At 43.4% G+C, this 14,071-nt stretch overlaps 1 protein-coding gene across 1 annotated transcript in view; it reads right to left on the bottom strand.

The window, feature by feature from the left end:
* ITGA9 (integrin subunit alpha 9) overlaps window positions 1–14,071 on the bottom strand; it is a 345,733-nt gene that overhangs the window by 30,504 nt on the left and 301,158 nt on the right. Inside the window, exons 24-25 of the mRNA XM_061196493.1 lie at window positions 3,443–3,568; window positions 1,549–1,668 (exon numbers count right to left, since the gene is read on the bottom strand). Of these exons, the coding sequence (XP_061052476.1) occupies window positions 1,549–1,668; window positions 3,443–3,568 (246 nt within the window). The remainder of the gene's footprint in view (window positions 1–1,548; window positions 1,669–3,442; window positions 3,569–14,071) is intronic.

Raw genomic sequence — 14,071 nt, 5'->3', positions numbered from 1 at the left:
AAGATGAACAGGATGGGTAAGCATACAGAATCATAATCCTCAACCTGTCCTGGGGAGCCAGGACAGTAAGACACTTCCTGTGATGTGACATTCTGGAATCATAGGGTGACCAGGGATGCTCTAGTTCATGCCTGGTCCTCTCCCAACACTATCCTTTTTAAAGGGAGAGGTACAACAGGGAAGCAGTGCTGTGTGCACCCAACTTGCCCCAAACCGGTTTCCCTCCAAAGAATCCAGGGAAAGCAGAACTGTTCACAGCTCTCCACCAGCCGGAGACGGAGAGTGGGTAAAACATCCTGTATCCCCCTGTGCCTGTGACTTATCAGGCCAACATGTTACTGCCATGCCTAATTTAAAAAATAACACTGGAATGACTTTTCTAAGGATATTCATTTATACACTGACAGTTTTATACAGACTAACACATTTAGTTTTTCCGAAGGAAAATAAAGAGAATCTCTGTGGCTAACATGCCTATTTTGTTTTAGCTTCACATGTGATTATTTTAGAAGCATCTTGTTGGATGTAGCCTTTCATACTCAGCAGCGTTTATGTTAAAATAAATCATAGTGAATGTGTATGATTTTTTTAAGGGCCACCAATTCACGGACTGAGGTATTTTTTATGAACCACTTTTATAAACTTATAATAGCAAAGTGATCTGAGATTCGCTGCTCAGTGCTCTGTAATGGTCTATGTGCAAGGGGAATCTAAAAAGGAGTGGATATATGTGTATGTATAGCTGGTTCACTTTGCTGTGCACCTGAAGCTAGCACAACATTGTAAATCAACTATACTCCAATAAAAGTTAAAAAAAAAAAAACCCTAAAAAAACAAAAGTTATCTGAGATTCAAAAGTTGGAATTCTGAAAAACAAGGTGTCATCTAAACAAGGGGTTGGCAAACTATGACTCATGGGTCAAATCCGGCCCTTTGCTGGTTTTTGTAAATAAAGTTTTATTGGAACACAGCCACACCCATTCATTTGAGTATGGTCTATGGCTGCTTTCACAACACAATGGCAGAGTTGAGCAGTGGCAAGACACTGTATAGCCCGTAAAGCCTAAAATATTTACTACTGGCGCTTTAAGGAAAACCCCTGATCTAAAACGTGGTCCCCAGAACAGCAGTAATGGCATCACCTGGAAGCTCCTCAGAAATGCAGACCCTCAGACTACCCCCTGAGGAATCTGTGGTTTAACAAGGTTTCCAGGTGATTCTGACGCAAGCTAAAGTCTGAGAAACTCAACTGTGCAAACAAAACACCTAGGGAGCTTGTTAAAACAGAGATGCTGATTCCTAAAGGCTGGGGTAGAGTCCAAGATTCTGCAGTTCTAAGGAGCTCCCAGGTGATGCTGATACTGCTGGTCCTCCGACCAGACTTTGAATAACAAGGGTCTGGTATGTTTCCCTGGCATCATCTGCAGCAGAATTACCAATGGTGCTATCCAGGGCAGTTTTTTAAAGGGGGCAGGCAGAGTTTTTTCTGAGGAAACCAATTCAAATGCTTTTAAATGAACCCCAATAGTACAGCTTCCCAGGACTTACCTTCTTCAGTATTTCTGTGTTCAGCAGCATGTAAATGTCTATAGTACGACTTTCTTCTTTAGCCAGCGCACTAAGATTACAGTGCATTGTTAGGCAAGAAATTCCTGGCTTTTCGCAGTCCTGAGAAGAACAAACAGAGAATGATCAAACCGTATTAAGAACAGACAAGAGCACAGCATTTATAGCACAGAGGGCTCTGTGAGCGTCTATTCTGCGGACCAAGGCCATTCCAGGTAGAGGAAATCCATAGGAAGATGCAATCATTCCTTCTTGCCACCAGAGGGCAATCAAGGGACTTCCTGCCTGGCAGGCACCAGAACATGCCTTCAAGTCTAAGCTCACTGGTGCACCCTGCCAAAAAACTGGATTTGCAAGGAGAAAGAAGGGTTTTTTTTGTTTGTTTTGTTTTTAAAGAAACACATTTACATATTTTGGGAGCATTCCTCTTATGAGTTTTGAACACAAGGTGCATGTCCTAGATTATGTGATTTCTGCCTGTGAAGTGACAAATACACTTTCATGCCCAATTTTTGGGTTGGGCAAATTAAAGGGCTACAAAGTCACATGACTCAAGAAACCACAGGAGTAAAGAAAAACACGTTTAACCAAGAAAACACACGAATTTCAGCTAGAAACCTAAATTCCAAATTTAAGTTACAAAGGAGGAATTCTTTTGTATTGTAGGATCCAAAATGTGCGAACATACCTTCACAATGTTTCACATGTGGGGTAAAAATTTCAGCCAGATACAGAGTTGCATCCGTCAAAAAACTAGATATCAATATATCTAACAATTCTAAGGGCTTCAAAAAAATAGCTGATCATCAGCATTATGTAAGTAAAAATATTCCAAACTTCCAAATGGCAAACAGTCCTACTCCTTCCACCGGAAAAAAAATCGAGGAAGGAAATGTCAGTGAGACGTGCCATGGCCGAAATAAGGAGCTGAAGAGATGTAACCAAAGACACGGAGAAAGGAGGTTGTGGAAAAGCATCTGATTCCATCTTTAATACCTTCACTTTTTAAAAAGTTTAGGTATAACTTACATACAGTAAAGAGAATAAATCTTAAGGATCCATCTTGATATATTTTTACATACGTTTATAACAGATCAAGATATAGAACATTTCTTGCACCTAAGCAGGTTCCCTCATGCCCCTGACTGTCAGTATTCCTCCAAAATTAACTGCTATCTTGACCTCCATTGCCATGGATAGCTTTGCTATTTCTGAACTTCATGTAAGTCAAATATTACAACATGTGTCCTTTTGTCTCTGGCTCCTTTCACTTAATATTATATCTGTGAGATTTACTTATGTTGTTGGTGTAGCAGCTTTTATTGCTCATAATACTCCAGTGTATGGGTACACTGCAATTGTTTATATATTCTCCTGGTGATGGATATTTGGATTGTTCCCAGTTTCTGACTATTATAAGATTGTTGTGAACATTCTTGTCCATGTCTTTGGGGGGATACAAGTACTCATTTCTCTTGGGGATATACCTGGGAGTGGAACTGCTGGGTCATAGGGTATAGATATGTTTAGTTTTAGTATATACTGCCCAATAGTGGTATACAAAGTGGTTTTACGAGAACCATCACTCTTGATTAGACTCATACTAGGGGGGGAAATGTTTAACTTTGTGCTTGGTGGGTTGCAAAGGTTTTCCCTGTGCCAGCCAATGGAATTTCAAATGTAAATTTAACACTTTGATAGAAACCTCAGGCTGAAAAATAGGAGTTGACTACAGTCCTTGTGACTTCCTAAGCCAATTGATTAAAACCAGATTTGGGAAATAATAAATGCCAAATAGAAAACTGGCTTCTCATCTCAGATTTGCCTTCCTAATGAGGACCACCCATGTTAATCCAACCAGTAAGTAAATTCTTACCAAGACTTTTCTTCCCGACTTTGTGAAAAAAGCAAATATTGTATGGAAGATATTTTCTGTTTCTTGAGGGATGATACAGGGGGTTGGGTTTTTCTGGAAAGAACAGTTTCCCTTCTCCTGGCCCACCTGAAAATGAAAAGAAACCTGTCAGAGTGGTCCATCCCAAGAACGGATCATGAGCCTGGAATCCCTTATTGTAGTTGCAGTAGAGCCCAAAGTCAACTGTTCCCCCTGGTCCATTCTCCACGGGACACTAATGGCTGAAAAGCTGACAGGCAGAAGTAGTAGCATCAACAAGGCCAAATAATAAAAAACGTGGATGCTAAGTCGTTAAATAATTGAGATGGCACACAACATGCAAGTGAGTTGTGACCAAGGAAGAGTAAGACTTAAGGAACAAAATAAACTTTAAAAACATCCTTATAGCAACTCTCTGAGATGAGCATTCATGTTCTTTGTCTGGAGAAAGAAAATGAGGCTCAGGTTAAATTACTTGCTAACAATCACACAGACCAGAACTCAGGTTTTAAACTGAGATCTTCTGAGTTCCAGCCTTTAGGCATGGTCCACTGCCAGAGGTTTTCAAACTGTGTTCCACGGAACCTCTAGGTGAGTGGATTCTCTAGAGAGGAGAAGGGGCACCAAGCAGGACTGCTCTGGGCTCCCATCTCTGTTCCAACTAGAGCATCAACCACACATAATGTCATTTAAAACCAGGATTCTGCTACCAAAAAAAAAAAAAAAAAAATTTGGCATCCACTGCATTGAGCCATACAGGAGCTTATATGCCCTGGGGAGCTCTTGCTGAGTTACCTGACTTTGCTTCTGACAGCTTTTAAAAGACCAGTGGAAAAACAATGCTGAGCAACAACAACATTAAAAAAAGATCAAAACAACAGTACATAGTCTTCCATGTTGGTTTCTTTAAGAACAATACTATTTTTTTTAAATTAATTAATTAATTTTTGACTGTGTTGGGTCTTCGTTTCTGTGCGAGGGCTTTCTCTAGCTGCGGCGAGCGGGGGCCACTCTTCATCGCGGTGCGCGGGCCTCTCACTGTCGCGGCCTCTCCTGTTGCGGAGCACAAGCTCCAAACGCGCAGGCTCAGTAGTTGTGGCTCACAGGCCCAGTTGCTCCGCGGCATGTGGGATCTTCCCAAACCAGGGCTCAAACCCGTGTCCCCTGCACTGGCAGGTAGATTCTCAACCACTGCGCCACCAGGGAAGCCCAAGAACAATACTATTTTTGATGCCTAAACTGGGGAAATGTTGAAAAAAACAAAGCCTTCTTTATATATTATCATATCACACTGTGTGTAGTTGAAGCTTTGACATGACTTAAGGTCAAGTTGCAAAATTAATCGTTAGTAATTCATAATTTAGGATTGTGTTTACAATCTGATTTCTAACCAGAATCATCTACTTAAACTACACTCTCCTTTCTTTAATGCCTTTGAGTAAAATATAGTGTGTTTACACTGATTCAAGAATGTTTCAGCTTCTCATTCATGGTAGGGAGCAAGGTCTAGTTTAAATTTTTTACATGGAAACTTCTAACTTAAGCTAACAACGCTAATCTTTGAACAATGAACTATAAAACAAGACCTCTAAATTTAATCTCTATTTTATCTTTGGTCTGAACACATATGCCAGGATTTACTATATATGCCTGAGGATAAATAAGATGAAGGTTTATTTCCTCAAATTAACTCTTAGAAAATAGAGTGTTGCCTTTAAAGGTCTCTCATAGTTTGGGGACTTACTGTTCTTTAAAATGCATTGCATTTTGTTTGTTTGTTTTTGGCTGCGCCTCTCAGCTTGTGGGGACCAGGGATTGAACCCGGGGCCATGGCAGTGAAAGCGCCAAGTCCTAACCACTGGACCACCAGGGAACTCAAGGGACTTACTGTTCCTTAAAACAGTAAGTAATTTGGTACTCTCTCAATTGCTTTATTCGAACCACAAAATCTGGGAGGACACACCAGTCTGAAATGGTCTCAATCAGTGTTGGTTTTGGATGCTTTTCGAGGTCACTAGAAGAATTAATGGGAAGGAGGCAATGAGATTTAACATATATGTGGTGATTATTCCTGGGGTGCAACTGTAAGTTGTGATAAATATTTTAAAGCTCATTTTTGGAAAGCAAAACATTAGTTGATTATGTCGTGAGAATCAAGAACAATCACTTCTAAGACAAATGAGAAAAACAACTGCTGTAATGCTATGCAAATGGGTATTTGTGTCTTGCAATAAAATTTCAGCATCAAACATGGATTCAAAATGTTCCGCATTTCAAATAAATTAGATGAATTGAAGATGATATGCTTTGGAATACTGTCAACTAAAAAAGTGGCTTTAGTAATGCTATCCATTGATCTCAAAAGATGCACATCTGCATAAAATCATTTTGTGAAACGTGTGAGTAAAAAGAGTAATATAAATTAATGTGGTATTCTTTTATAATTTTAAGTGTGCGACTACATGATTAGGTTAAGTATTACAAGTAGGTATTTACTTTTCTTTTTTTAAAATTGAGGTTAAAATTTACATTCCCTAAAAATGTCCAGATCTTAAGGGTATAATCTGATGAATTTTGACAAATGAAATCACCCACATAACCACCACCCCAGTGAAGGGACAGAGCACGTCCATCCCTCCAGAAAGTTTCCCCTGGCCCTTTTCCAGTCAATTCCCATCCCCAGCCCAAAAGCAATCACAGTTCTGATTCCTGTCAAGTTGGCCAAAAAAGTCTGTTAAATTTACCTCTTTAGAAAAGTGGTGGATTGTGTTCTTTGGGGGTTGCCCTCTATTTGGGCATATATGGCACCTCGCAGATAGAAAACATTTTGTTCATTGAACATTTGAGAACTTGAATGTGTGTGCTCATGTTAATTCCAATCATATTTTACTCGGAAGCATGTGGGTCTCCGCTTTTCCTGTTTGTCTTCTGGAGTGGACATTTGCTGAAAAGCCACTGGAGAAACGGTCCTTCTGCAGCCCTGTGGGATTCATGTTCTTCTGTGGAGATGACCAGGCCTGGCCCCCCAAACACATTTGGTCTGGGTTGAGAGAGACGGAACTCTGAGTCTTGCAGGATGCATCCGTTCCTAATTAAAATCAGGGATGGGGCAGAGCTCCTCCTGGCTCTGCAATGGGCGATTAGGGTTTCCAAGCAGGGAGGGGAAGTGTAGGAGCAGAGTCCCAACCCAGCCAGGTTCACTGTCATGCCCACAGGACACCAGCACCTTGGGGGAGGGTGCTGGGAACCACAGGGTGAGGTGGGAGGAGCAACCGGTGCCAACACGTGGGGCACAGACACAGCTTGGAGCTCCATCTTCCTCTTTTCCCCTAGAGTCTTAGGGGCCTGTGAACAGGGTGATGACAGGGACGTGATGTGATCTGATGTGACATCTGATCTGCCTCAGGGGAATCTGGAGGAGGGAAGTGGAGGCTGAGTCTGTGGTGACTGAAAGTCTCAGCCAGTCGTGCTCCCGACTGTGGTTACATGGGAATCACTTCAATCGGGGAAAACGACGTTTTTCCGGGAGGTTCAGGGTGGTCCTCTCTCAAAGGAGGCCGAAGGTTGCTCCGTGCTGCATGGGTCTGGTTCAGACCAGCTAATCTGGTTGTAGACGCTCCCTCAGCTAAAATGAGCAACTTGGTCCCTGGCCAGGGTCATGAGGGCGAGGGATTGTTCTGTGTGCATGGATAGAACGTGTGTGATGGACACAATGGTACCCGACACTTGTGCAGCCCGTACCGTGCACCCCTGTGAGGCGAGTGTTGTTACTGTCAGCATTTTACAGATGGGGAAGCTGAGAGGCAGGGGGGGCCAGGTCTCCCAGAGGGCAGGCAGCAGAGTTGGGCTGGAGCGCAGGCCATCCAGCTCCAGAGATCTGTTTGCAACCACTTCCCTGCCTCTTAGGTACAGAGGCTGAGGATGGGCTGGGGTGGGAGTCATGGAGGGGTGGGGGGTGGAGGTGGAGGCGGAGGGAAACCATCCCTTCCTGTTCTTACCCCGGTCAAAGGGAAGGAACCATGAGGCTACAAGCCCAGGAATCCCAAAGTCCTCCATCCTGACCCACTTCTGCTCCACGGGAGATAAAGTGCCTGCTGGCTGGGAGGCCAGGCCACTCCATGCTGTCTCAGGCTGGAAGGTGAACAGAGCATCCTGGAATGTTGTTTCTGGAAGGCAGCTCCAAGATCATACAGTCCCATGGCCTCGGCTGACAGATAAGGAACCAGAGGCCCCGAGTTCTGTGACTCGTCCAAGGTCACGTGATTGGTTGGTGGCAGCAAGCGGCACCCAGTGAAGGAATCCTTGGGCACAGATGGCCTTGATGAACTTGACGGTCCTGGGCTCCTAACAGCTGATGCAGTTCAGGTCTCTGGGGCCTCAGTTTCCCCACTTGTGAAATTAGGATGGTGGCCTACGTGATCACTAAGGTTGTCCTCAGTTGCTAATTATGCCCCTTGAGGATTCTCCTGCATTTTCATTAGAGCAGGGGGTCACCTAGTCTCCTGCTACATAGATAAGCAATTACTGAGCATCCACCCCCCACAACTGGGTTCTAACCACCCTGTCTGGTGGTGAAATCATCAAGGAGATGCAAGGTTTTCTTCTTGCAGACAATCCAAGCACTATGGCACTCATATCCAACAGCTTCATTTCCGTGGCTGGCCAGGGACTCTGCGGCCATTGCCCCCTGCTCATCCCTGTCCACCCACTTCTCATCTATTTTCCAGACTCTCTGAGTCCAAATGCTTCCCATGACACGGCTGCTCATCTTCCAGGACCTCTGGGAGCTGGAATAGGCCGTATCTACTGGAATGTGAATAAAAGAACTTCACCAAACACACAAAAAAGGACAAGAGGATACGGGACACAGTGTTAAGGCTGAATTTGGCAAAGGCAGCTATTGAGGGTTTGCTGTTGCCATTTGGCTTCCGCCTCTCCCCTCATCCTGACCCCAAAGAAAACATTGTGCAAGTTGAAACCAAGAACTGGTGGTGATTTGGGAAACTGTGGGGAGCCCAAGAGAATGTGGACATCACTTGGTGGCAGAGTCCGGGTCAGCCTGGGTTAGGGGAACCTTCGTAGTCAGAAGTCTCCAAGGGCCCAGGCCTGTCTGAGGATGAAGTGTCCTCAGTGCACTCCAGGTAGCCTGGCAAAGCCTCATTCATGAAATACTGGGTTTCAAGTATGAACTGGGGCTGATTCATGGGTAAAATACTGAAAAAGGGAATTAACTCTCTGTGTCGAATTTATCATTACCTGCCACCAGGTGGAAAAGGACATCTAGAGCTTTTACTAAAGACTCTCTAGGGTGTGGTGGTCTGATAAAGGGGTTGTAAGAAACAGGGCATTTCCATGTTGTGGCCTCAAAAGAGGGGCCTGTACAAGGTACTTAGTGTTGTCGGCTGACCTAGAGTGAGAGAGAGGACACAGGTCTCTCCTAGGTTCCCAGAACACAGCAGCTTTAATAGAGTCCCTGTCCCTGGGCCTGAGGGACAGGAAAGTCCTCCAATGTGCTTTCTAAGTCTCTTGCTCCAAGCACATCACCTTGGAAACCAATTCCAGCTGCTTAAGGCCCCATCTCTACGCAGATATAAATGGGAATAATACTAGCTAACATTGGGTGCTATTCTAAGAGCTACGGGATACACTGAATCCTTATAACACCCACTCACAGAGGGTACTATTATCAGTAAGTGACATATAATTTATTGTCTAAACGGGGATATTTTTGAGAATGAAGTCGGGGAGTCAACCAGACAGAATAGCAAGACAGAGACATAGATCAGGTATGAGCCAGGCACACTGGGACATCTGGTCTCCTGAAGTTTCACCCCCATTTTACAGATGAGAAAACCGAGGCCCAGAGAGGTTAAGGAATCTGTCATGTACCTGTCAGCTTTGACTGTGGAAGGAGTACCATCTCCAAAGTCTCCACCAGGAAGCTCCCTGTCCAGCCCCACCTTCCTTGCACCCAGGATGCACAGCCTCTGTTCCATCATCTCATGGTTTATCCTTTCACAGCCCTCAGAGCAGGGCTCCTATTGTGATTGTCAATCTTGTCTACAGACTTCTCTCTCAGCCAACAAATCAGTCTCTGTCATGAACTGCATCCCTGACTCAGAGGAGGTGGCATTGCAGGTGAATTCTGGAGGAAAAGAGAACCTCAAGAGAGTAAAGGGAGCAGGGGAAGGGAATTCCAGGCAGAGGAGAACAGCATGTGCAAAGGCATGGAGGTGCAAACAGTAGGCTTGAGTCTAGAGAGCCTGGGAGTTCAACGTGGTCAAGCACTGGATGAATGTTGGGGAGTAGTGGCCAGAAATGAGGCAGGTGAGGTGGGCCTGGACACAGAGGAGGGCCTTGTAGGCAAATCACAGAGGTGGGAAGTTATCCAGAAGGTGGATTAACATGTCTCAAAATTAAGGAACCACTTTTCCTTAATTATTGGTATATTTTTGGTGTTACTGGTATATTTGGTATATTTATTATTATTATTATTTTTGGTATTACTGGTATAATTTTAACAGGCTAAAGCATGGAGGTCCCCTTTCTACCAGCATCAGCCTCATTCCTTAACCATATTCCAGCTGGTTGGGTTCTAGGGATGGGAAGGGTCACCAAAGTGTCCCTGGCTTGATGCCCCCTGGACATAGTACATAGGAAATAAAAGAGAAATGGAAGATTAAATTAATAGAGGAATAAACTCAGTGACAACAGTTCTCCCCAGGAGCCAATCCTTGCGTCTCCACCAATGTGGGTCTTGGGTAAAATTTGGTCTAGAAACTATGTTTGTTGGAATGACCTGGATTAAAGGGGGGCATAGGTTCATTTTTTAATTACATGTGTTTCATGTTAACTCACATTTATCTGTTAATCGTTGACTTTCTGTTCTCTGTTACATCCCTGGGCCACTTTTCCATATCATGTGACACCAACCACAGCTGATGGCAACTGGGTAAACATGACCCGTCCCCTGACTTACCACCTGCTCCTCTGAATTCACACGCCCCTTGAGCTTAAAAAACCCAGAGAATGTTTTTAATGCCTACTTTGCTAATTCAATTACCTACTGCCTACTCTTGGAACCAAGGTATCCGAAGATAATAAGTCCCCTTTCTGCCACGGGAGGCTGAACGTTGACCACAATGGCTTTGGCGATATTAATTTTAGGACTCCAATGTTTGAAATAAATATAGCCCTCATAAAAGGGTCAAGAAATGACACCAACTGGTTACTTAGGCCGATCTAAGATGTTTACTACTAGAAAGAGAAATAAGAGTTACATATTTTCCATTCAGCAAAACGTAAACTGTGATAGCTTTTTTTACAGTCTTAAAGAACCCTTTTTATTATCTTTTATGTTAAATCACATTGCTATGATTTTCTAAGTGTTTCTTGATATTGCCCAAAGAACAGTGAAAGATGACAACATTTTAATAATAAATCCTAAGAAAAATACTTTTATGTATCACCATTCATTTCAAGACTGTATAATGCAGACCCAGAATAACCTAGAAGGGTTGGGTGCTCAAAGTCTCCATTTATTCACTCTGATTTCTTCAACCGCAAAGACATTATAAGGGCAGAAAAACAGTGATAATCATCTTGGGTAGTTCCTTATAATGGATATGCCTAGCTCTATGTTACCTATGTATTTGAAAGGTTGAGAACACAATTTTTGTGTGTGCACATCATTTAAAGGTAGGAGTTGTCAAAGGCATCCTTTGGTAGACCTCTCTCAAGAGTTATGAATTCTTTTGCTTTGTGAAAAGGGTCCTCTTGCTTATCAGTTTGGCAAGTTCTGATTTTCTGATATTTACCTCTGTGTGTAGCTACAGACTCCAATGTGTTCCTACAAATAGACAAAAAGGAGAAGCATTTTGATGATCACAACAATACAAGGTAAGTTAATATGAGGTTCTAGCTTTGGACAGGCCCTCCTAGCCTCACTCCGCAAGTGAAGAGCTGAATTCTGGTTTCGAACTGAAATGCGTAAATGAGAGCACAGAACAGCCGTCCATGAATAAGAGCCCGTTGACAAACCTGCAGAGTTGGAAATGGAGCAGAAGGAGCAAGAAATGTAACAATAACCTAGTGCCTTTTAATTTCTAGAAAGGGAAAGACAGCAACTCAAAAAAGCCGGAAAAGACCATAACTTCAACTCCAGATGTCCTCTCTCTTTCTAGCTGAAAAGTTATCTTCTAAATAAAAGACTTGCCTCCCCAACCCCCTTCCCCATCCCTTAAGGCCATCACCACTGGGAAAAATTGTATTTGATCTGAAAGGTCAGTGTGTTACTGAGACCAAAACTGAAACAGGAAATAAAGGGGCAAAGCCTCAAAACCAACATTCCAGAGGAAAGAAAGAGCACGATCCATCATACAATTTTGTCCTCTGTATGAATATGCCATTATTTCATAAAAGATATCACTTCTTATGATAAAAGGCAATGATTTTTTTCCCACCAGCTCTAGGGTTTGGCTAAAATAATGGTGTTCCTCCCCATCCCCCACACCCTTTTCCTCTGGGTGTCACAGGCCAACATGCTGAAAAGTCAAGAGTGCAGGCCACCACCAGGCTGCCCTGTAAAACAGCATTCATTTACATTTTATCAGAGAAAGCCAAGTCTCCCCCACCCCACCCTGGCCCCGCCCCATGAGGCCCATTTCAAAGCACTGGGATGGCCTTTTACTGGAGTTAAAGTGATACAGATGGGATGTAGTTTCAGAGAAGCAGTGACACCAAAGAATTTCCAGATGTGGTCAGATTCTCTTTAGCAAAAAAGAGAGACATAAGAATGTTATCTGAGCACTTGATGTGCATGCCAAAAATACTTTCCTTCCACAGATAATGAAACATTTTGGAAGCAGAATGGTTTGTTGATTTGAATAATAAATGAGTCAGTAGCCCTGATGTGGGACATAACACAGTCCCCGGAATTGTATTGGCTTATTTAAGCTCCGGTTCTAGCTCTTGGACCCATCTTATAGTGAAGAATGAAGCTCATACCCATTTTACGTTAAAGGATAAAGCAACACACCTATGGAATCACTGAGTTATCTCTGCATTTATTAGATGCATCACTTTATTATTGCTCTTTTACCAAAAGGTAAATAACAGTCATTTTCTGGATGCTATGTTTCAGGTGTAAGCATCTGTCTAATCTCTTACACTGGTTTTCTGAGGGGATACGCATCAGAGCAGTGGAAAGAGAAACCTAGATGTCACTCATTGAATCTAAAGCTTTAAGACTTCGTGAGAGGCCTGAAACATGCTTTCGGTCATGTGTTTAGGAGAAGTTAAGTGGAGTTAGCACCCTGACAGCTGGGGAGATAATGACTTCTCAGTATCTAACAATGCTAAGAAAGTTCCTTTTGGTCAGAAGAGGCTTGGTGGGTCTATCAGAAAGGAGTTTTCCTGTTTTCGTGCTTCTGATACACACACAATTAGTCCTCGGCAGGTTCAATGAGAACCATGTGTTTCTGGGCAATGGCTGATGTGTTCTGTTTATCCTCAGTGAGACTTCCTGTTATCAACTTTGCTAACAACCTATCACCCCTGCAGTGACAGGGCTATGTTGCTCTTAAGGAATGAAAAAAGGAAGAAGGAAAGTAAACTGCATAACCACCAACTTCTAAGGCCCATTTGTATTGGGAGACCAGAGAACACAGGCACCTCAGCATCATCACGCGCATGCTGCCACAAAGCGTTAATGCTTCCAGATGTCACAGCAGCCGTGCGCACGAGCCCCGCAACCCCTGATAGGTGGCGCCCTCAGCCAGCGGGGAGCTGGCCCTACTGCCTTGATTCATTCGCTCTGTCCACAAGGGCTAAAGGGCAGTCTCTGATCCACAGTGTGCACGCGCAGCCCAGGCTGGCGCTCATCCCCACCTTCCAGAGGGTGCGGGTCAGGTGTAAGCTTGCCCAGAAACACACACGCTTTCTCCCTCCCGCCAAACTAAAATTGACCCAAGAACCCAGGAACGTAACTCTTGCTCCATAATTCCATCAGCCACCTCCCCTAAGTGTTTGGCTTCTGTTGAGAAAAAAAATTACAGCCAACCTAATTCTGACCCATTTCAGGACCTGATTATTCAGCTCACATTCAGACATGTGCAGAAAGAAGGAAAAATTTAAAAAATGGTTTGAGGCCATCGCTGAAATCAGCAGACGTGTGTGTGTGTGTGTGTGTGTGTGTGTGTGTGTGTGTGAGAGAGAGAGAGAGAGAGAACGTTTTCATAATATCTCTGATCAAAATTTGTGGAGTTTAAGTTTGCTCTTCAAAGCCTTCATTTCTAATAAGTGATTCAGCTCCTTATTTCAAAGTTTTACATTTTTACTTTCTCCTACATTGAAATTAAAGCAACCTCTGTTGTGGGTGAAGGGAAATTGTCAAAACATCTCTACTCAGGGATTGAAATTCAGTGCACATTTTCCGAGTTCCTGGAACGTATGAGGTGCTCATTAGATGTGTGGCAGGGTGTGTAGGTGTCTAAGGACACACACCCTATCCTGACGCCCAGAGAAATACTTGTGATGGTGATCCTAACAGAGTGGGAGTAGCCAATGCTTTCATTTATTTGAGCACATACTGCATATAGTGCGTATGTGCAT

Source organism: Eubalaena glacialis, chromosome 7 (genome assembly GCF_028564815.1).
Source record: "Eubalaena glacialis isolate mEubGla1 chromosome 7, mEubGla1.1.hap2.+ XY, whole genome shotgun sequence".
Taxonomy (NCBI): Eukaryota; Metazoa; Chordata; class Mammalia; order Artiodactyla; family Balaenidae; genus Eubalaena; species Eubalaena glacialis.
Note: the sequence above shows the minus strand (reverse complement) of the source record. Positions and strands in the feature narration are given on the sequence as shown.